The 23,670-nt window shown below is 43.3% G+C and overlaps 1 protein-coding gene across 4 annotated transcripts in view; it reads right to left on the reverse strand.

The window, feature by feature from the left end:
- The window catches only part of CEP41 (centrosomal protein 41), a 47,531-nt gene extending 35,283 nt beyond the window's left edge, over positions 1–12,248 (reverse strand). The window contains exons 1-2 of one of the 4 annotated variants that reach the window (XM_019452756.2): positions 12,020–12,138; positions 10,974–11,056 (exon numbers count right to left, since the gene is read on the reverse strand). In XM_019452756.2, coding sequence (XP_019308301.2) covers positions 10,974–11,015 — 42 coding nt within the window. In that variant the 5' untranslated portion in view covers positions 11,016–11,056; positions 12,020–12,138. Of the gene's footprint in view, positions 1–10,973; positions 11,057–11,568; positions 11,849–12,019 lie in introns of those variants that run through there. The other 3 variants (XM_019452757.2, XM_019452758.2, XM_019452755.2) reach the window with 3 other exon arrangements.
- Between the last annotated feature and the right edge of the window lie 11,422 nt (positions 12,249–23,670).

Raw genomic sequence — 23,670 nt, forward strand, 5'->3', positions numbered from 1 at the left:
ACCTTACTTCCTCTGTAAGGTGTCCAAGGGGGAATTGGGCATTTCCTCTCCCAGGCTCCCAGAGTACCCTGTACCATTGTTCACACCCCACCCTTCTCTATCTGCCCTTGGAGGCAGGGACAAAGACGTACTCATATCTGTGTACACCCAGGACCTAGTACGTGGTAGGCACATTTATTGAGATGCAGTCAACAAATGAATATCTAGAATGCAAAGTATATTACAGTAACTACCTGGTTCCTTGGAAGGGAACACCAAACTTTATTATTATTTCTTGAGATTATTTTTATGTATTTATTTTTTTTTAAGTAATCTCTACACCCAGTGTGGGGCTTGAACTCATGATCCCAAGATTAGGAGTTGTGTGCTTTATCGACCAAAGGAAAAAAAAAATCAGGTGGAGAACTAAAATTTAAAACCCCCATCATATGCTCTTGAAAACACAGTTAATTAACTACAGCATGTTCTGTTGGCCAGAGTTTTGGATTTCAGAGACCAGGAAGAATTTCTAAGAACTGGGGGCACCCATAGAGAATTATCAACTTCTAATTTTGCCAAGAATGGTCTTTTATTGTTATTAAAAAAAACTCAGGACATTGTCTCTGGTTTTCATTTCACTCTAGGGAAGTAAAACCTTTGTCCTGAATGCTTAGCATTGGGCCTCAGATGTGTGTGTGGAACCCCTAAGCTTTTTCATCCTTAGAGAAAGCCTGGAGAGCCCCCGTTTCCATCTGACCAGTAATCTACTGTCTTTAAGACAAACTGACTCTAACACCAATTCCAACTCCGGAATTCCTAGATGAAGACGGAGAAGATTCTTAAGCGAGAGAAGGGAAATATTTAAAGACTAAAAGGGGGAACTTTAGGGCAAGATATCCCAGAAGAAGACAATATCATAGCAAAACAAAACGAAACATCAAAAAAAAAAAAAAAACCCAAAAACCAGGGAAAACATGTGTCTGGTAAATTGAGTCAAGAAAAGCTAATAGTAGAATTCAGTTATCTTAGGCTAAGGGATTTTGTTTTCATTTTTTTCTGTACTCTGTATTTTTATAATTTCTATATGCTATTTCCTGTTTTTACTTTTGTTTTGTTTTGTTTTCTGCTAGTTTCCTAGCAAAGTGTCTTTTGAAAAACTCCAGGCTAGTCTCTGCTGAACCAAGGGGATTTGTCCATACCTAAGCCAACATAGCTAAGAAGTGAGGGTGTCTCTGGGGACCAGGTGTGGTGGCAGCAGAATGATGGGGGGGGAGTGTGGACAGCTGCAGTCGCTGGGCCCCTCCCGCCCCCGGTTTTCCCTTACATAGACTAATGAGAAATCCATATGCTGCAGTAGAAAAATGTAGTGTCTCTTTTCCATTTTCCCAATTTGGTCCAACTTCTCGTTCCTGGCTTTCGAGTGCCAACCACAATGCAAAACTCTAAGGAGACCATCATTATGGAACTTTCATACTTTTTTCCTTAAAATTCTTGTTTTGGGGGTGACTGTTTCTTGACCTACTGACCAACTGGCTTTTTTTTTTTTTTTCAATTATATAAACAGGATGGAATGGTGGAAAATGAAAGAGCTGAGAAAAGTTCTTTCAAGAAGGACTATTCATTCATTCATTCATTCATTCATTCAACAAAGCCTTATTGAGCACCAACCCTTCAGCAGACATTTACTGGGTGTCTACTAGGAGTGAGCCGCCATGCTAAGCACACAGAGCCCTCCAGCTCTCAGTGGTGCTGGGAAGAAAGACAAGTGAACAAAGACAAGTGACCAAAAGAGTCAAGAACTGTGTCCTGAGCCATGACTTCCAGGCTGAAATCTGAGGGCTAAGAAAATGAGTCAAGCTAAAGGAGTGGTAGGTGGAAGGTAGGGTTTCTGGCAACTGGTAGACCTGGAGCATAGGGGGCAACATGGGGTCAGATGAGACTGAAGAAGCGGGTGGGGGGGGGGTGGCGTTCATAAAGGGCCTTGTATCCACCCATGCTAAGGAACCTGGATTTTTTTCCCTATAGATGACTATCCTTAAATGGGCAATTTTGCTGCCCCCCTGCTCCCGGGGACAACAGTCAATGTCTGAACACCTTTTAGGTGGGTGGTGGCTGTGGTGGGGAGGCTACCGGTATCCAGTGAGTAGAAGCCAGAGATACTGCGAAACACCCTACAATGACAGTCCCCCACAGCAAAGAATTAGCTGGCCCAAAATGTCAATAGTGCTAAAGTTGAGAAACCTAGTGTAGACGATTGGGGAGTTACTGAAGAAAATAAGAAGAAGTGATGGGATTATATTTCCATTTTAGAAAGCTCATTCTGGCAGCATTCTGGAGAGCTAATAGGATCATAGTCAAGGATGGGGGCACAAAGATCAATTAAGAGGTAGGTGTGCTAAGAAGATCTATGATGCTAAGAAGGTGGCAGTAGAGATGAGGAAGAGGAGACAGCCTCAAGATGTAAAATCAGTAAGATGGAAAACTGACTGGTATAACAGGGTGAGGACACTGTTACCATCCTCCAAAAAAGGGAATTAAGGAGGAAGCACACATTGAAAAACATGAGGTTTCTCATGTTGAGGCATGTTCAATGTGACATAATCTGTGGGTTATCCAAGACGGAAATGGTGAGCTGGCTATTTGGGTCTGGAGATCAGGAGATCTGGGGTTGCAGAAAGAAGGTTTGGTGATTGTCAGCATAAAGGCAGCAGGGGAAGCCATAGGAATGGACAAAATCACCATCAGGGACCGTTTGAGATGAAACAGCCCAGCACTTAAGGTCTGGTAGAGAAAAGCACCATGTTTGAGACTCACGAGAGGCCAGAAGAAAGTGGGTCATGAAAATTAAAGAAGAGTTTCAGGAAGAAGGGAGTGGTCAACAGTGATCGATGCTGTCAAGTCCAAGAACAAGAGGTCAAACATGAACAAGTGAGCAAGAATGAAGGCCAAGTAAGAGAATAACAAAGTAAATTTGGATTGAACAAACCAGAACGTTGTTGCCCTGGTGGAAGAGGTTACAGTAAATTGACAGAAGCAGAAGCAAAACAGCAGGTTGTATGAGACGGGGAGGGAGGAAAACACAGGATAGTAGCCAGATGGCTTTTTTTTTCCCCCTTGAGAGTTGCTAAGGGATAAGTTTTTCTTGTTGATTTGTTTTGTTTTGGAAGAAAGGAGAGATTTGAGGATGTTTAGAGGCTAGATAATAGAAGTTGGAAATGGAGCAAGAAGGTATGGAAATGAGGGAGTGGCAGAGGATGAGGCCCGGAGCCCAGGCAGAAGGCTCAGCTCTGGATACTGGCTATGTATTCAAGATAAAGATACCAGATAGGCGATCACAATGAAGTTCCTCGGGAGGAGGGAGGAAGCTAAGAAAGTTCATGTTTGTGATATGATCAGGGCTCTTGGAGAGCAATCAAAAATGTCAAAGACTCTTTGAGGGCTTACATCTCTAGAAAGGACCAAAGATAATGTCCTCCCCGTGTGGCCATGCCTCCCCAGCTACTTCACTTCCACTCTGCTTTCAAGACCCAGCACAAATATGTCTTCCAAGAAGATTCCTCTGAAGGTCTCAGTCAGATGGACATCTATTCCCTACCTGGACTGTCATGGCTCTTTGTACTAATCATGATTACTCCTTGCTTCCGGCACTTGGGACATGGCTCTACCTTCCAGATCTCTGCACCTGCTGTGAGGCCTCGCACCAGCAAGAGCAGTCAGGACTGCCTAATGGATGGAGATGGTTCTCACACCTGAGCAACACACAGCATGCGTGTCAGCACCACACGACAGCCCTGGGAGTCTGAGGCAAAGGGAGCACTCACACACGGCTGGGGGATGTGGGAGACTTTGCGGGAGAAATGGCACCGGAGCTGTGTCTCAAGGGTTGAACTTCTATGGATACGATGAGAGAGGAAACAGGTGGAAAAAGCATTCTGAGTGGAGGCAATTCTAATAGCAAAGCCACTTTAAAAGCAAGTGTAAAGAACAGCATGTTTTCGATTTGCGAAAGAAGGTACAACAACCGTAATGAAGGCAGCCGATGCTAACATTTATTGAACACTTAACCATGTTGTCAGGCACTCGACTAAGCATTTTACCTACATTATCTCATTTAATCGTCACAACAGCCTGTGAAGTAGACACCAGCATTATCTTCATCATACATAGTAGGAAAACGGGCACAAAGTGGAGTGACCTCTCGAGGTTACTCAGCGGGTGAGAAGGATGGAACCTGGATCGAAACTGGGTCGTCTGGCTCCAGAGCCTCCACTCTTCCACACTCATTCCAGGGTTCTGAAAATCAGATCCTCTGATGGATTTTTGATAGTCCATGAGTCCTGTGAAACTACGCAAAATTTTGTGTGTGTATGCATTTTTATGGGGAAGGGGGTCCTTGTTTTCACCAAATTTGCAAAGAGATTTGTGACCTAAAAAGGGTTAAGAACCAGGGGTATATGAAATCCTGTGCTGTCTGGTGGGACCATGGATAGGCAGGCTCCAAGTAGAGAACCCTGAATGTAGACGAAGGGCCTGGAGTAGGCCCTGAAGACAATGGAAGGTACCAAAAATACTGAGCTGTGAGCCACATAATTGCAAGGGTATTTTGGCAGATTACTAACACACAGTTTATGAATCCATGGATGTTGGAGAGGAAGGGAGAAGTATGAGAATCAACAATGGGATTTTTCTGAAGGAAAATCACTAGAAAACGAGTGGCACTGTCCGAATCTCAAATCATTCAAACACGAATGAGCTCTTCTGACTTCCCACCTCTCTCAAAATGGAACTCACAAGGTTGGTTGTATTTCAATGGCAACGTATGTAGTAAGATTTCCCTTTAAAGGATTTTTAAAAATTCCATTATACATTTTGTTCAGAATTTCCCTATTTATCTCCTTTGTATAGACAGGAGGTCCATCAAATGAAGGAAATGAATTCCATCTTGAAAAGAGCCTCATTTAAGGCAATCTCGCACTTAACATAGGTCTTTTAAAGAACTTTTTTTTTTAAATGGGAGTTTGGATCTGGCCCAATTCTACTGATCTCAAACACTAACCTGGACCCTGTATGCACATGCAGCAGCCCCTACTTTGCCAGCAGCTACTACCTATGGCTGATTGTACTTCTCAAGATGTTTGCAACAGAATTTCCCATCTCACTTACACTGTGATGTTGAGACTCCTCCCATGGTGGGGTGGGGCCAAAGTCTCCATCCCCAGCCCCACTGGAATCTGGATGGGCTAGTGAGTGTGATGGAAGTGCTGCCTTATGACTTCTGAGGCTCGATCCCAAAAGGCAATACAGCTTCCACCTACCTGTCCTGGGACATCTGTTCTTGGAATCCAGCTACCATGTTGTGAGAAAGGCCAAGTCACACGGAAAAGGCCATGTGTAGGTAGTATGGCTGACAGCCCCAACTGAGGGCCTAGCCAACAGACTGTAATCAATGGCCTTGAAGAAGCCTTCAAGTTAGCTCTAGCCCTAGCTTCTGTCTGCCTGAAAAACCACAAGAGATCCCAAATGAGAAGTGCCTAGTCGAGCCTGGTCAGCCTCCAGGACCATAAGAGATCATAATAAAATGACTATTATTTTAAGCCACTAAACATGGGGTGATTCATGAGGAATCAATCTATAATCGGAACATATATTCCCATATATAATTGGAACACTCTCCCCTCCCCCCTTCCTTTCTAGCTAAGCAACTTGGGTGGGGCGGGGGGGGGGGACCCTTACACTGGGTATCTGCACTTTACTCCTCTATCTATTGCATTGCAACATGGCTACCGTCCCCACTATTCTACTATGGTTCCTATGGCAGCTGGCCAACATCAGAGATCCCCTGATTGCTGAAAAATGGCTCCTTTTCATTCTTTAACTCACTTGACCTTTCTGTACCATTTGACACTGCTATACAGCCCCACCTTCTTCAGTTTCCACTCCCTTGGCTTCAGTGATACCTCTCTCCCCTGATTCTCCAATGACACATAGATCATTTCTGTCAGTCAGTCATTGAAGCACCATGTTCGCCAGGATTCCATCTTCTCAATCTATAGCTTCTCTGTGGGCCAAACACTTAGGTTGAATTCCATTTGTATGCTTCTGATATCCAAATAGGGAACTGTAGCCTGACTTCTCCTCCCAGCTCAGCCATATATTCATGTACTCATTCAACAAATGTTTATTTGCATGCCAGGCAGTGCGACGATGCATACAAGTTTATGTTCTTGTAAGTATGCCAGAAGTAAACAAATAAATAATTACAGATTACAAATAAAATAATTACAGATCATGATCTACTGGATGAAGATAGCATATTGAACACAGGCCTTTAATTTCACTTCCTTCCCAAACCTCAATTTTGTCTTCTATTTTAAGGACATAAAGCTCAAAAAACCAGAGAGAGTGGGAGAAGGTACAGCAATAGATTTTTGAAGTCTAGAAAGCAGATCAACAAAGGAAAATGACTTGACTGATTCAAGAAAATCAAAGGGAAGGCCAAGAACAATTCTTAAAAGGCTTAGGAAGTGACAGCTCCAGGCACCTCCAGAAGTGGGGAGTAAAAGGAGGGGCTGAAATAAGGAAGATTATTTGAAGGCTGATTGAAAAACAACTGGATCTCCAAATCCCTATCCCCTGTGTGCCCCTGAGTGACCTCTCCTCCTCCACCATGGCAGATCTCTATAGATTTATTCCCTGAAAAGAGTTTCTGGACTGGGAGGTATCCAGACAGAGAAAGGCAGAGATATCATTACTGAAAATAGGGGCATTAAGTGAATGATGCATACTAATGTTGAAATTTAGCTCCTAGCTCTAATTCCTCCAGGAATTCAGTTAGGCTTTTATTTTCAGGAGACTGGAGGAATTCTCTGAGCAAAATAACCAGCCTAAGAGGAAAGAGCTGAACCTACAGGTTTGGGAGGATAGTTCCCCAAATCATGGCCCAGTGAGATCTTCCTGTAGTTAGGCTCACCATCAGCAAGTCCCTCTCAAATATACAGATTCAAATCACCTGTTTAAGTTTCCTTCTCAAACCATAAATTAATAATTTAGGATTATTTATTAAATTATGTATTAAATTAAAGAAGCCTGAGAACATGGCTATGAAGTGAATTGTGTCTCCCCCCCCCCACCCCCAAATTCATCGCAATGTTCTCAGGCTTCTTTTAATTCTAAATTATTAATTTATGTTTGGGGGTTATATTGAAGCCCTAATCCCCAATGTAACTGTATTTGGAGACGGGGCCTTTTGGAGGTAATTAAGGTTAAATGAGGTCATAAGGGTGGGGCACAAGTGTAATAGGATTAGTGTCCTTACAAACAAAGACACCAAAAGAGCTCTCTCCCCTCTGCACAAGGGCACACAGAAAGAAATCTAGTGAACACAGTGAGAAGGCAGCCATCTACAAGGCAGGAAAGACCTCTCACCAGAAACTAAACTGGCCAGCACCTCGATCCTGAACTTCCCAGCACTCCAAAACTGCCAGAAATAAATTTCTGTTGTTTAAGCAACCCAGTCTGTGACATTTTGTTATGGTGGCCTGAGTTGACTAGTACAAACATCTCCAACAAACCAAAAAGAAAAATTGCAATAGGGAGGAAATACACTATGCAGGGAAAAAAAATAGTTCAAAAAACTATCATTAGAGAAATGAAAACATATATCCACACAAAAACTTGTACATGAATATTCATAGTAACATCATTCATAATAGCTCCAAAGTAAAAACAACCCAAATGTCTATCAAAAAGAATAAAAGGAGTATGTCTACGCAAAGACTATTATCCAGTAATAAAAAGGAATGAAGTACTAACACATGATATAACATGGATGAACCTTTAAAACATTATGCTAAGTGAAAGAAACCAGTCACAAAAGACATTTTGCATGACTCCATTTATATGAAATGTAGACAATAGGCAGATCTACACGGAGTAGATTAGTGATTGTCAAGACTGGATGGGGAAGACAATGGGAAAATTGGGGAGTGATAGTTAAAGGTTACAGGATTTCTTTTTGGTGAAATGAAAATGTTCTGATCAATGATGATTGCACAACTCTGTGAATATATTAAAACCACTGAATTGTATACTTTAAATAGGTGAATTATACATATCTCATAATGCTGTTACTAAAAAATTAAAACTTGACAAATTAAAAAAATTTTAAAAACTTTAGCTCTACAACCATACCAAGTACTCACGTAAGCGTTAAAAGAAAATAATTAAGTTGGGCTGTATTTGTCTGACATGGAAAGATCCCCAAGACTTATTGTTAAGTGCAAAAAGCAAGTCAAAAAGCCATATATCAAATGTTACAACATTTGGGTAAAACAAAACCACAAAATAAAATCCTCTCTCTTTACACACACAAGTGTGTGCGCACACACACAGACACAAATCCAGAGGAAAAGTTTTGGCAAAGATAACTGGAAAAAAATTATAAATAGTGATGTAGGAAAATTTTCCTACATATTTACAAAACTTTATAAATAGTACAGAATAAAATAAAGGCAGATAGAAACTCCAGGAAAAACAAAAAGTGGTAAGAAAGAAAATGTAACCATAATGATTACCGCTTTGGCAATAATCAACACTTACACAGTAACTAAAAAAACAAACACACAAACAAAACAACAGTAAAAAAAAAATCCAATTAGAAATCAGGCAAAAGACAAAAACAGATATTTTGTTGAAGAAGATATATAAATGGGAAATAAGCACGTGAGAAAAATGGAAGATGTTCAACCTCAGTATCCATTGGGGAAATGCAAATTGAGACCACTATGAGATGTCACAGTGCACCTATTAAAACAACTAAAATAAAAAATATCGACAATACCAGATGTTGCCAAGAATGTGCAAAAACTGAATCTCTCATACACTGGTGAGGAGAATGTAAAATGGTACAGTCACTCTGGAACATAGTTTCTAAAAAACTCATATATGCTCACATACAACCCAGCAACTACACTCCCAGGCCTCTATCCCAGAGAAATGAAAATGAACATCCATACAAACAGCTGTACCCAAAAGTTCGTCTCTTTTTTTATAATAGCCTCAAACTGAAAACAAGCAAAATACCCTACAATAAGTGAATGGGTAAACAAACTGTTATACATCCATGCCCCAGAATCCTAACCAGCAACAAAAAGGAACAAACTATTGCCATAAGCAACAACTTGGATGTGTCTCAAGGACATTAGTCTGAGTGAAAAAAAGCCAATCTCAAAAGGTCACATATCGTGTGATCCCACTTATGTAACATTCTCAAATAACAAAATTACAGAAATGGAGAACACATTCGTGATTGCCAGCGGTTAGGATGAGGAGGAGGAAAGTGGATGGGACTAGGAAGGGATAGAACGAGGGAGATACCTGTGGTGATAGAATAGTTCTGTATTTTGATTACAAATATAAACCTGTGCAAATCTTGATTAAATCTACACGAGTGAAAAAACAGCCTAGCCTAGAACTATACATGTATTATATAACTGTCAATTTTATGGCTTTGATATTATACTATACTTACATAAAATATAATCAGTGGGGCAAAGCGGGTAAAATACATGGGACTGTACTGTTTTTGCAACTTCCTGTGAACCTATAGTTATTTCAAAATGAAAAGTTTTTTTTTTTTTTCAGATTTTATTACTTTTTTTTTTTTTAGTGTTTATTTCTGAGAGTGAGAGAGAGAGAGAGCACACGCACATGCATGAACGACCAGGGAGCAGGGGAGGGACAGAGAGCTAGGGAGACAGAGGATCTAAAGCAGGCTCTGCACTGACAGCGAAGAGTCCAACACGGGGCTTGAACCCACAAACCGCGAGATCGTGACCTGAGCCAAAATCAAGAGTCGGATGCTAAACCAACTGAGCCACCCAGGCACCCCACAATAAAGTCTTTTATAAGGATGCATCAGGGTCCAAAACAGAGCTCTTAAGAATTAAAAACATGATGGCAGAAATTAAATAGAAGGATTACAAGATAAAGTTAAAGAAACAATCTCCAAAAGAGGAAAAAGACCAAGAAGTGGAAAACAGGAAATAAAACTTAAGCAAATTAGAGAATCAGTCTTACAGAAGCAACATGAGAATAATGAATTCAAGCAAGAGAATGGAGAAAGTGGAAAGAAGTCAACAACAAAATAATTCAACAAAATTTTACAGAATAGACATGAATTTCTGGTTCCCACCAAAATGAGTGAAAACAGACCCATAGCAAGGCATATCTTTGTGAGGCATAACACTGGAAACACAGAGAAGATTCTACAAGCTTCCAGAAAGGAAAAATCAAGTCACATACAAAGGAACACGTGGCTTTGGACTTCTCCACAGCCAACGCTGGATGCTAGAAGACCACAATGTAATGTTTTCAAAACGCTGACGGTCTCCCACCAAGAATTCTATACTCGACCAAACTTGCAGGCAGATAAATGTGAAGGCAGAATAACAACATTTTCAGACATGCGTAACATTTTAGACAGAAATAAAAAATATTTATTCCGCATGCACTCTTTTTCAAGAAACTACTGGAAATTGTGCTCCACTGAAACAAGGAAATTGGACCTCTTCCTCTAGGACACAAATGTATGACTACACAGGGCATCCGTGCTTCTCTCCCCTACACTCCTCTAATCTCATCAAGGGTGTCAGCACCGATGGGTAGCCCCAGCTGGGAAACTAAGTCATCCATTCCACTCTCATTTCTCAAAGCTAATCATGAAGTCTTAACGACTTAATTCCCTAAATATTTTTCATTTCTGTCCCTAGTTCGATGGCCTTACTTTAAGTCTGTATCATAAATACCACCTATCTAATCTGCCTGTCTCCATTCCTGGCCTCCTCAAATCCTTTCTCCACAAAGCAGCTACAGCCATCGGCCTAAAATGCAAATCCGACCACATCGCTCAGTTACTTACAACTTCTCAAAGGTTTCTCAAATTCAGACCAGCAAGCAAGATAAATATGTGGCAAACTGCCGGTCTCCACACCTACCTCCCTGGCCTCCGTGGTAGAGATTATATTCGATCCTGGCATTCTCCTGCAGAGCCCAAACTTAGCCTCACAACTTTCTCAACCTAGCTCATAGATATCCACCGCGAAATGGAATGAATTGCGACTCCTGTTCCGTATAAAGGCCAAGTAACTTTAACGAGGCACAGGGGACCCTTCCAGAATTTACTCCTGCTTCTCTACAGGGGAACTGTCCACTCCCCCCGTGTCACACCTCCTCATCTTTGCTTATGCTATTCTATCTGGGACGCTCCCTCACCTGGCTCATCACCTTGCCATTTCATACCACCTCCAGGACCTTCTCTCACTTCCTTAAGTGAGTCCAATCTTTCCTCTGCGCTCTTTGAACTTGTTCCCAAACCACACTGTACTCAAATTCTGTTTACAGGTCTCCCTCACTAGGCTGCACTTACTAAAGGACAAATGCCTTGTCCTACTCTCTGTATTTCTAGCACCTACGGCAGTGTACGAGTCCCATAAACATTTGTTGAAATTAAATGCGCACAAATGCAGCAGGGTACTAGGGGTGAAACAGACAAGAGAGTAAAAGGTCCCATCGGGAAGAGGGTAAACTAACGTCATAGTTTGCTTCCTTTACACATGGCTTGATCTGCTTGTTCCTGCTCATCCTGTATCCCCAGAATCAGAAACGATGGCTCCTTTTGATTTTGCTCCTTTTAGGGTTCAGGGCGTTCATCTGCATGTTCGTTATACTGTGGAACTGCCACACCTAGACTGTAAGCCCTTTGAGGGAAGGGGCTGTGTCTTCGGGCACTTCGCTTCTCTGGGCGACAAATGGCGGGGTACAGCGAACGTTCGGGAGGGTGGTCTCTCACCACCTGATGCCGGACTTGGCTCGCAATCCCCCAGGCCCGCCCCGCCTCCCTCCGCTCTCCAGACCCCTCCTCACGGCGGCCGCCTCCCGCCTTCCGGCCGACGGAAGTCGCTAGCTGCTCTTCCCGGCCCACGTGGAGCCTTTTCCGGTGCGCCCGCCCCCTCCGGCTCTGCGATCGAGACCTGACCCTCACCTCGGGATTCCCAATGTGCCTCCGGACAGACATATCTGCTCCAACCGACCACGCCGGGATTCTAGCCTCGCCGGGAGCCTCTAACCCTAACTTCCTACCCCGACCACCTCTCTCGGCCGCCTCCTTACAACCTCTACTCCGATTGGCTTCCCTGCCCCGGCTAGCCAATGGAGGCTCTGTTTACTCTCTCTTTCCAGGGTCAAGGGGGAAGCGAGACGCCGCTCAGTGGTTGCCAGGGGCAACGGGGGGACGCCGGCTGCAGAGGCCTTTTGTGCTCTGGGCAAGGCCCGGCAGGCTGCTGCCTGAGAGCGGGAAGAGGGGCGTGGGGGGAGGGGCAGGCTGGCGCCTGCGCGTGAGCGGCTATGCGGAGCCCGGGGGAGGGGGGGGGAGGGGAGGGGGGCCCCCAGGAATTGGTTAAGGGGGCTTTGGGGGGAAACAAGGAGCTAATGTGCAAGCACAGACGTGGCACGGGCACTCTCCCCTCCTAAGGCCATCTTAAGCAAACATCTGGGCTACTTCTACAATAGGGAAAAGATATGAGACAGGGCTGTTGCTCAGGAATTGGAGAATCTGTAGTTTCTTATTTTCAGTTTAGGTTAATGTGCAAATCATGCGAAATATCATGCGTCAATACAGTAATTATTGTTGCCTTAAAAGCGCTTTAGCTAGCTAGAGAATGGCAGCTTTAATTGCAAAGCGCGCACACCATTCTGTGATTCATCATTCGCTTAACAAATATTTAATAAGCACCTTATGAGAAAAGCTCCAGTAGGTTTTGTGGAGGATGGGAGGATGACTAAGAACCAATCCCGTTGTCATGGAAACCATTGTGACTCCTGCCATCAGCTGCCACCTGTTCTTATTCCAGATCTGAAAATTAAGTCCCAGCCACCTTTACAAAACAATCACACACACAGTTTGACTTTGGCTCCAAAATGTCCCACCAAATCCATCAAAATTACTATTTACTTTTACATGGGAGAACAACACAGTAACCCTTTGTCCTTTGGTCGAAGTTGTTTTTCCAGGAATGGAGAAAGGTTACTCTGAACTGCTCATGTTCACTGGCTGTCTCTGCTTGTGCATAATAGCATGCAGCTGAGCTCCTTCAGGGTCTGTGCAGACGACCCATTCAGCAACATGGCCTCACGTGCCCTTGTCCTCTCAGACACTTCAGCGTTGCACCCTCAAGGCCACACCTTAAATCGTGTAGTCACTTATGGCTGCTTGACCTCCAGGATCTTAAGCTGGCCACAGCTGTCTCTTGCCCCTTCCTGCCTACTGAGTTTGTCTGAACTTTCCTAGCGTTCTCCAGTCTTTTAACCCCTCTAAAATCCCCAGTTTCTCACTTCTCCACTAGAATAAGGAAGAGTTTAGAGGCTGCAAAAAAAAAAAAAAAAAAAAAAAAATGGGAAGGGGACCGTGGGGAGGATATCTCAGTATGCAGAGGCTTCTGGACACCTTGCTACTTAGAATGAATGTTTGCCAGTGCCGTGTGGAGGTGCGGTGATGATGGGGATTATGGGTAGGATAAAGAGAAGAAAGAAAAGAGAGTGATGGTAAGGAACGAAACTAAAAGGCGGTAAGAAAGAGAGGAAAAGAGTTTTAAAGGCCTTTGTAGGTCAAACGAACAGCTATTATATATGTGGGAAGTAATGAGTGCAAAGGATGGGAAGGCATCAAGGATAGCTATAATTTTTCCAACTTGGGGGACTGAACAGATGAGTGATAACGCATTAATCAAGTTAAAGAGCAGTGGAGGTCAGTAAATCAAAAGAACAGAACAGCCTTTTTGGAGTTGGAAGCTCACCTTCCGTTCTTCGGTGTTTGGGCTCACTTTTCTGGTCATCTTCCTTTTTTCCCAGAGGGTATGGGAATATCAGGTTTATTTGCCTCGGGACTCATTTTGGTTGTCCAATTTGGGCTGCCTTATTAAGCCTGCAGAGAGAGTGTAGAATGTGGGGTCTTGGGTCCAGCCATCAGAGATGCCGGTGTTTAGGGTGAGGCTTTAGGGTTTTGTAGCTAAAGAAGAATTTTTTTTAATGTTCTTCATTTTTTAAAGAGAGGTGAGAAAATGCAAGCCGGGGAGGAGCAGAGAGAGGGAGACAGAATCTGAAGCAGGCTGCAGGGTCCGTTCTGGCAGCACAGAGCCCAGCGCAGGGCTCAAGCTCATGAACTGCAAGATCATGACCTGAGCTGAAGTTGGACGCTTAACCAAGTAAGCCTCCCAGGCGCCCCTAGGATTTTGTAATTTAATACATGTTTCCCCACTCCTACTCCTTGATTCTGGTGCAGAGTCCATGGGCCACACCATGAGAGGCTCCGCCGTGGAGGAACTTCTCATTTTGTCTCTGGAATCCTTAGAAAGCTTAAAACTATAAATCAAAAAGCATTTAACACCATAAATTTCCTTTCAGGATGCCTTTTGGACACAGAGCAAAACTGCATCATAATTAAACAAGGTGCTTACTGCTAATATGAAAAATAGGTAAATGTCAAAACAAGATAATTCATAGAAGAAAAGCATTTAATAAACATATGAAGAAATATCCAACTAATAATGAAAGAAATGCAAAACTGTGCAGCTAGACCTCATTTTTCAACTAACAAATGGACAAAAGTGTTTGTTTTCTCTCTTTTGTAAACAATAATGCCCAGGGCTGGCTAATGTTTCATGAAACAAGCAGGCTCATACATTGTGAGTGTGACTATAAGGAAGGGTGACCAGGGGCGCCTGGGTGGCTCAGTCGGTTGAGCGTCCGACTTCAGCTCAGGTCATGATCTCGCGGTTTGTGGGTTCGAGCCCCGCGTCGGGTGCTGTGCTGACAGCTCAGAGCCCGGAGCCTGCTTCGGATTCTGTGTCTCCTCTCTCTCTGCTCCTCCTCCACTCATACTCTGTCTCTCAAAGATAAATAAACGTTAAAAAAAATAAAAAAATAAAAAAGGGTGGCCGTGTTGAAAAGCAACTTGAGAGTGGGTATCATGAAGCCCTCAGATCTTCATAGTCTAAGAATTTCTTCTAAGAAAAGAATCAGATATACAAAGATTATACCCACAGATATTTACTGGAATCTTACGTAAAATGATGAAAATGGAAACAACTGATCGTCAGCTAAAACATGATCAAAATAAGTGATGCCATATCCCTGAAAAGTAATATTATGGAACCATTAAAAAGTATGTGTCAAGGAATAAGGCAATGGAGAACTGTTCCTGATATAGTAACAAAGAAGAGCTGGAAACAGTGTTTTACTTAACATAATCCTGATTAGTGTGGAGAATCATACAGGTGTCCACAGAAAAAAACTGAAAAAAATCTTTTTTTAATTTGTTTGAATGTTTTTACTCATTTTTGAGAGACAGAGAGAGACAGAGCATGAGCAGGGAAGGGGCAGAGAGAGGGAGACACAGAATCTGAAGACAGACTCCAGGCTCCAAGCTGTCAGCACAGAGCCCGACGCGGGCTCGAACCCACGAACCGCGAGATCATGACCTGAGCCGAAGTTGGACGCTCAACCGACTGAGCCACCCAGGCACCCCGGAAAAAATTTTTTAATGTAAGCAATCTCTGGATTATGAAATGTGGATTTTAAAAATTCTTTATACTTCTGTGTATTTTGCAGATTTTCTTCCAGTGACTATGAATTACCTTTATACTTTAATAAAAGCCTTTTCCTTCTAAGACACAAAAAGCCTGATTCTGATTTCAGCCAGAAAATGGTCTATGGCCTTTGTCTGGGCCGACTTAGACCCGAGCTGAATTCTGCGTAATTCTGCTTTCTGAAATGCTGCTGCTCTGTCGTTCTTGGCAGTGAAAGACCCTCCAGGCACTTGAGCGAGAGCCTTGCAATCAGAGTCGTGATTGCTAAGAGGTTCAAGCTTTGTTTGCAAGAGAAGAAGTTCTGATTCTTTTCTTTAAAAGTTCCTAATCGCACTGATTAATCTTATTTTTCATGAAGTTAGAAGTGCTCTTGTGAACTTCCAGTTGTGTGATGTCTTCTTTTTTAACCCCGTAGGTGTTCCAGAAAGCTTTGAGTCTCTACAGAGTTGGTGGGAGCCCCAGACAGGTTAAGGGTGGCTGTTGAGGAGTAGTTCACGTTCTGGGTGCTGCTGTGCTTGATCCAAGCACTCTTCCCCTCAGCCTCCCTTCCTGGGGAACTACTTGGGCATTTGGGTGTTGTGGTCTGATGCTCTCCTGAGCCTAAAACCCTTTGGACCCATCTTCAGCCTGAATCCGTGGAGCCTGAATCCAGCCCCAGGCCATCCAACTCTCCATCTCCCTCTCCCTCAGTCTCAGCCTTGTTTGCTGGTCAGAGCCCAGCAGGCTCCCCTCAGACATGTCCCATGACCTTGCTTCTCAGGTAGGGGCCTTAGCTCCCTCCCTCAGCCTCCTTTACCTTTATTCCCTAAATATAGGACTTCTAGGTGCTTAAGGACATAGTTCTGCCCAATCCAGCCCAGCCCTGGGCTGCTTTCTCTCTCCCCCAGAAATGGATCTGCAACCCGCGGCAGTGAACCCACAGATCTACAGGCCCCACCCTATGGTCACGTCCTTGAAGTTCCGGTAACAATTGAGTGTCACTCTGCCTGGCGGTAGAATGTCCCCAAGAGAGTAGCACACCAGCCTCTGAGTGGAGGGCTGACCCTTGCCCGTGTTCAGCTTAGGCCAGACTTCAAGTGCTTGGCCTGGGCCCAGAGGCGCCAGCCATCCCTGCAGCCCCTCCCCGGGGGAGTAATACCTACCTCCCCGGATTTCTTTGGGACCACCACTGGCTACACTGCTTTCTGGTGAAACAAAATCTTGGCATCCTGGTTCCTTACATAATGGGGCTGGCATTCCCACATAGGCAATTCCGTAGCCACTTCTGAGAGGCTCATAGGATGCCTAGCTGTGATAGAAAGGATATATTGATGTCCCTTCCTGGGGACATCCAAGACTTCCTTTACCCGTTGTGATCCCATCCCAGGGCTTTCAGTTGTCACCTGCCGTGTTCTGCTTCTGTCCTGGGGTTTACACAGAACGATGCTCTGCCATAGATCCAGTTCCAAGAGGACTCAGAGATGCCAACCTAAATCTCAGAATGGTCTGCCGCTGGTGAAGGACCATTGCTTCTGCTGAGAGGTACCTGTGTCAGGCTGGGCACAAGGGACAGCTAGAGACCCTGCGCCCTGCGGAAAGGTCAGTAAACGTGGATCAAGGGTGTCACATATTCACATTTTTTCAGAATGATCTAGAAACTTAGGTTTTCGTGTGAAATCTGTCGGCCACCAGCATGCAACCCCTGTGTGAGACTGCAAATGTAATTCCTATCCTTCGTGGTTTTCAAATAATCAAGATCATACCCACGGTAAGAACAAACAATTATTGGGAGTTCTGCTTTTATTTAAGCCGTAGAAAGCTGCTAGGGACATCACTTCTTTCCTATCGATAAGAGGGAATGAATAATCTACAAAATCATACATTTTCTTGAACGAATGAGCTGAGATCACAAGGCGGCCACATAACCAAATGCCAAAAAGTGGCAAGCCCTACTGAGGCGAAAGGGGACACACAAACTGTTTCTCGTTTGGCAGGGCCCTGGAGAAAAGGTGACTACCTAGATGTGAATATAAAGAAATCAAGCTAAAATTTCCACTAATTCCTAAAGGCTGAGTTTAGGCTATTGGATCAGTTTAGAATAAGTGGGAGCCGGTGATGATTAATTTTATGTGTCAACTTGGCTAGGCACAGTACCCAGATATTTGGTGAAGCACTCTTCTACGTGTTTCTATGGGTATTTTTTAGATGAGATTAACATTTAAATCAATAGACTTTGAATAAAGCAGTTTACTCTCTAATCATATGGTGGGCCTTACCTAATCAGCTGAAGACGTTAAAGAAAAAGACTGAATTTCTCGGAGGTAGAGGGAATTCTGCCAGCAGATTGCCTTCAGACTGTCGCTGCAGTCTTCCCCAGCCTGCTGGCCTACTCTGAAGATTTTTGGACTTACCAGCCTCCATTATTGCATGAACCAATTCCTTAAAATAAATCTGTTGCCTCTTTTCCTCTCTCTTAGATAGATGTTAGTATACACGTATATCTATATATCTCTCTATATTTTTATGTTGGTTCTGTTTCTCTGGAGAACCCTGACTAACATAGAGTGACAGACACAAGGAAGGCTTATGTTCACTTGCAAGGTCTTCTTTATGGGTGTCCCCTGGGTGCTCAAAAGGAAGAAGTGAGGGAAGACAGGAGACCAGAGAGCACCTCCCCCCACCCCCATGGTGGTGTCGATTTGCAGGAGCTGACTGCCTGTTGCAGGGGACAGGCACAAATCACCCATATCTTATGACCTTTCTTTTCTTAAAGCCAAAAAGTCTTAAGCCACTAAGGTAGGGAAAGTAGACCCTCCTGTCCCCAGGGCCACCAGGGGAGAGTGCAAAATCTGTCTCTATCTGGGGGAGGGTAGGAAACCATCCATATGACTCTCAGGGACCCAGAAGATGTCTGTTACTTCAGGAGAAAGGGTAGAAACGAAAGCTGTTTGCTTTGCAGTAGAGGTGGGGCAGAGGGGTAGGGAGAGTGAACATGAAAACCTCTTGGGTCCAAGAACCTGCACTGACATAAAGCAGAGGTAAACTACTACTGGGAGAGAAACAGGTACCTCTCTCCTGCCCAAGGCCCACCAAAGACACAAGACAGAGTTTGGTTACCACGGGGGAGGTGAGGGGATGTGGGGAGTAACATTGAAGAGGTTCCACGCCCCAGGCCCAGGGGCACAGGACTTGCCTGAGACTGAGGCTGGACCAGGAGAGTCAAGGACTGCAACCTGCCGCCCATCACAGCCTAGCAACAAGCGGCAAGCAGTCTGTTGTTGAGGAGGAGACAAGACTGTGGAGAGAAACTCCACTCGATGGTGTGAGTATGTAGGTACGGCTGAAAGCCAGTGGTAGAGTATTAAGGAAAACCCTCCAGCAGCCCATTGCTTGTGCTTACACTAAGCACAAGGTAATGGCACTCGTCGGTACACCGAGGGTAAGGATACCAGTAACTAAACTCAAACCAGCTCAATTACTGACTAGATTAACTCACCCCCTGTCCCCCTGATAATAGCCTAACGGAAGAGGCAAGCCCGCTTCCAGGCATCAATACTGTTTACTTCAGTCTTTACTGGCTTCTACATATAGTGTCCAGCATTCCATAACAAGCCATGACAATGCAAAAAGAAAAATGAGAGGGAGACAGACAGACAGACAGACAGACTTATCATCAAGCGAGAAAACAAACAGAACCAGAGCTCAGCGATACAGATCTATCAAACGGGAACTTCTAAATAACCATGACTGATCTATGAAAGATCTAGTGTAAAAAGCAGAAAACATGTATGGACATATGGGGAATTGGGGCAGAAAAATGGAAACTATAAAAAGGAAATGTGAGAGAGAGAAAAAGACAATCTCAAAGATGAAGGATTCTTGCACTGTGCTCACCAGCAGACTAGATACTTCTGATGAAAGTGTCCATAAACTTAAAGGCACGACATTAGAAATCATCCAAAATGAAACACAAAGAGAAAAAGGTGGGGGGAGAGGGTACAAAAGATAGAATTTTAAAACTGTGGGACACTATCAAGAAGATAGACAATAGGGAAGAAGTATTTTAACATAAAATGGCCAATCATTTCTGCAAAATTAGCGAAGGACAGCACTACTGCTCCAAGAAGCTCAGAGAATCTCACGCAACATAAATACAACCAAACCAAATCAAAATCAGTACAAAATTCCACTTATAGACGTATCCCAAACTTATAGACGTATCCCAAAGATTTTTCCTCTTTTGAGAGAAAATCTCAAAGGCAGCCAGAGAAAAAAGGAATATTGCATACAGAAGAAGAAAAATAAGATTACGGCCAACTTCTTGTCAGTAGCTATTCAAAGCAAAAAGATAATAGAGGGACATTTTTTAAGTGGCGAAAGGGTAAAGGATGTCATATTTTTCTGGAATTCTATACTCTGCGTAAATGCCTTTTAAAAATGAAGATGATATTGACTTTTTCACACAAACAAAAACTGAAGGAATTTATTGCCAATAAACCTTATTACAACCTCTCTGGCAGAAAGAGGACAGGACTCTTCTGAAAGAGTACAAATTTGGACATAACGCTAATGAAGAGCAATGAAATGATAACGTGACAATATTATCAAAGATATTTTCCTCTTTATTTTTGTTCTCTTTAAAAGAGAAATTACTACATACAGATAATAACAACGTATGATGAGATTTCTAACGTGTAGGATTAAAATGTATCACAATAGCACAAAGGCTGAGAACAGAAGTTGAGGTTCTTAAACTGTTAAGGTTCTTAAACTGTACGTGAAGGGGTTCATTATTTCAAGGTAGACTAATAAATTTAAGGTGTATATTGTAAACTCTAGAGCAACCACTTAAAAAAAAAGAATCATAACGAAATAGTAAAAAGTGGAGATAAAATAGATAATAAAAATACTCAGTTATTCCAAAGAAAGAAGAAGAAAAAAAGAACAAAGACTGAATGGGACAAGTAGGAAATGCACAGCAAGATGTTAGGTTTAAATCCAACCATATCAGTACTTTAAATATAAATGGTCTGAACCAGGGGCTCAATAAACTGTGCTCCTTAGCTCAAATCCAGCCTGCTGCCTGTTTTTGTAAAATAAGCTTTATGGAAACACAGTCTTATCCACTAATTTATGTCTTGTCTCTGGCTTCTTTCTGTCTACCATGGCAGAGTCAAGCAGCTGCAACAAGACTGGATGACTTGCAAAGCCTAAAATATTTATTAACTGGCCCTTTAAAGAAAAAGTTTACTAACCCCTGGTATGAATGCCCCAGTGAAAAGGCAAACGTTGTAAGATTAGATAAAGAAAACCAACTACTTATTATCTATAAGAAATGCACTTTAAATATAAAAATACCCATAGTTGAAAGTAAAGGGATAGAAAGAACTCTACCACGCAAACACTAATCAAAACAAAGCTGGACGAAGACAAAGAAAGTTGTTTCACTGAATGGTGCTGTGAAAACTGGATATTCACATACCAAAAGAATGAAGGTGAACCTTACACCATATACAAAAATGAACTCAAAATGAATCAATGACCTAAGTGTAAGGGCCAAGACTATAAACCTCTTAGAGGAAAACATGACGGGGGGGGGGGGGGGGGGGGTGGTGACGGCGGCGATATCTTCATGACATTGGAATTGGCAGTGATTTCTTAAACATGCCACCAAAAGCTCAGACAACAAAATTAAAAATGGTGGCTTTGGGGCTCTTGGGTGGCTCAGTCAGTTGAGCATCTGACTCTTGATTTCAATCCAGGTCAGGATCCCAGAGTCATGGGATCAAGCCCCATGCTGGGCTGCGTGCTGGGCATGGAGCCTGCTTGGGATTCTCTCTCTCCCTCTCCCTCTCCCTCTGCCCCTACCCCACTCACATGTGCATTCCTGCACTTGCTCTCTCTCTCTCTCTCTCTCTTAAAAAAAAATGGTAAGTTGGACTGCAAAATGAAAAATGTTGGTGCCTTGAAGGACACTATTGAGAGAGTGAAATGATAACCTGCAGAATGGGAGGAAATACTTGCAAACCATACATCTCATAAGGGAGTAATATCCGGAATGTACAAAGAACTAAAACTCAACAACAAAACAAACAACTCAATTAAAAAAGGGGCAAAGACTTGAAAGGACGCTTCCCCAAAGAAGATCTACAAATGGCCAATAAGCACATGAAAAGATGCTCGAATCATGAGTCGTTAGAGAAATACACATCGAAACTACAATGAGTTACCACTTCGCGCTGCCGAGTATTATGGCTACCAATGAAAAGAAAAAGACAAAGAAAAGAAAACATCCCGGGGAGGACGTGGAGAAACTGGAATGTAAACTGGGACCATTGCTGTGGAAAACGGATTGGTGGTTCCTCAAAAATGTAAGCATAGAGGTCCCTATCACACAGCAATTCCACTCCTAGATATGTGCCCCAAAGAATTGAAAACAGGGACTCAAACACAGACTTGTTCACCCGTGTTCACAGCAGCATTATTCACACTAGCCAAAAGGTGGAAACAACCTCAGTGTCCCTCAGTGAATGAATGGATAGACAAAATATGGTATATACATACTTAAAAATGTTTAAAATGGTAAGTGTCCTGTTATGCGTATTTTATCACAGTAAGAACAGAACAAAGCAAAAGCTGGACTGGCTGTGTTAATTTTAGACTAAGCAGACTTTAGAGCCCTTCAGTGAGTCTCCATAGTTTTATGGTTAAAGTCCCTATTCTTTTTTTTTTTTTTTAATTTTCTTTAATGTTTATTTATTTTTGAGACAGAGAGAGACAGAGCATGAACGGGGGAGGGTCAGAGAGAGAGAGAGAGAGAGACACAGAATCCGAAACAGGCTCCAGGCTCTGAGCTGTCAGCGCAGAGCCCGACGCGGGGCTCGAACTCACGGACCGTGAGATCATGACCTGGGCCGAGGTCGGACGCTTAACCAACTGAGCCACCCAGGTGCCCCTCAGTGTCCACGCAGACTTTGGGAGGTGCTCTTTCTAAATGCCTCCATGGCACCCTGTGTCAATCACACCGCTGTGCTGGGTGAGCTCCTTGCCTGCCTCCTTCATTACCTTGTGAGCTCCTTGAAGGCAGGGATACTATATCCTGTTCTTTAAATTCCTAGTGCCTGTTATGGTGCCTAGTATATGGTAGGCACAAAATAAGTATTTGTCAAATGAACCAAATTCTGTGACACTGCTCATGGAGCCACATGGGACACCAAAAGGAGGGAAGTCTCCTCCTTTATCACACTGGTCGTTTTAACCTTTTTTTCTGCTGTCTAGTGTATCAGTATATCGGAAGCAATTGTGCAATATCCCCCAAACTGATAATAAATATTATTCTGCGATTGTTAAACTAGTGAAATCCACGCACAATGGACGTGAATAAATGTCTGCAAATGTCATCCTAAGAAACAGGATGTAGCAGCGCCTGGAAATTTAATCAAGGCATGACGGAATGTGGAGGAAAGCTGTAACATAATCAATGGCCTTAACAGCTGAAGAAAGAATATGTGAGCAGAAGGGGGGTGGTCTGTAGGGAGTGCTGAAAAGCAGAGCCAAGGAACAAACATTTGTCATTATGTCTCCAGCCCTGTCAAGGGAAAGAGTTGTTTTTTGACCATTAGACACAAATATGCAATCCACCCTCTATCCCTATGGATGCCACAGAGCTCATCCAATTCCCCTCGCTTTGTTCTGATTTCATGCTCGCAGACAACCTCTGGATTATAATTTGGCTTTCTATGTAGATTTTCCAACAGGAGGGAATGCGCTGACCAGTCACCGTGAACATCTGGTCCATTTGGCAAGGACTGTCCTCTTTGTATATGATTGCGTTGGTGTTCTGGTTTATACATCAGTCAGTTCATATACCCCAGGGGCCGCAGGGGTGCTCATTCTCCCAGCTCTCGCTGAGGCTGCCAGTGAGGTCCTGTTCTCCTTTCTTTGCACCTTCACTCAGCACAGGCTGAGGACAAAGTATTGCACATCAGCCACAGCTCTTCCGGATTTGAGCCTATCTTGCTTCAGGCTTATGTGTTCCTCAGAGAAAAAAAAAAAAAGGCGGGGGTGGGGG

This window comes from Panthera pardus, unplaced genomic scaffold, assembly GCF_024362965.1.
Source record: "Panthera pardus isolate Hobbes unplaced genomic scaffold, ASM2436296v1 HiC_scaffold_8, whole genome shotgun sequence".
NCBI lineage: Eukaryota > Metazoa > Chordata > Mammalia > Carnivora > Felidae > Panthera > Panthera pardus.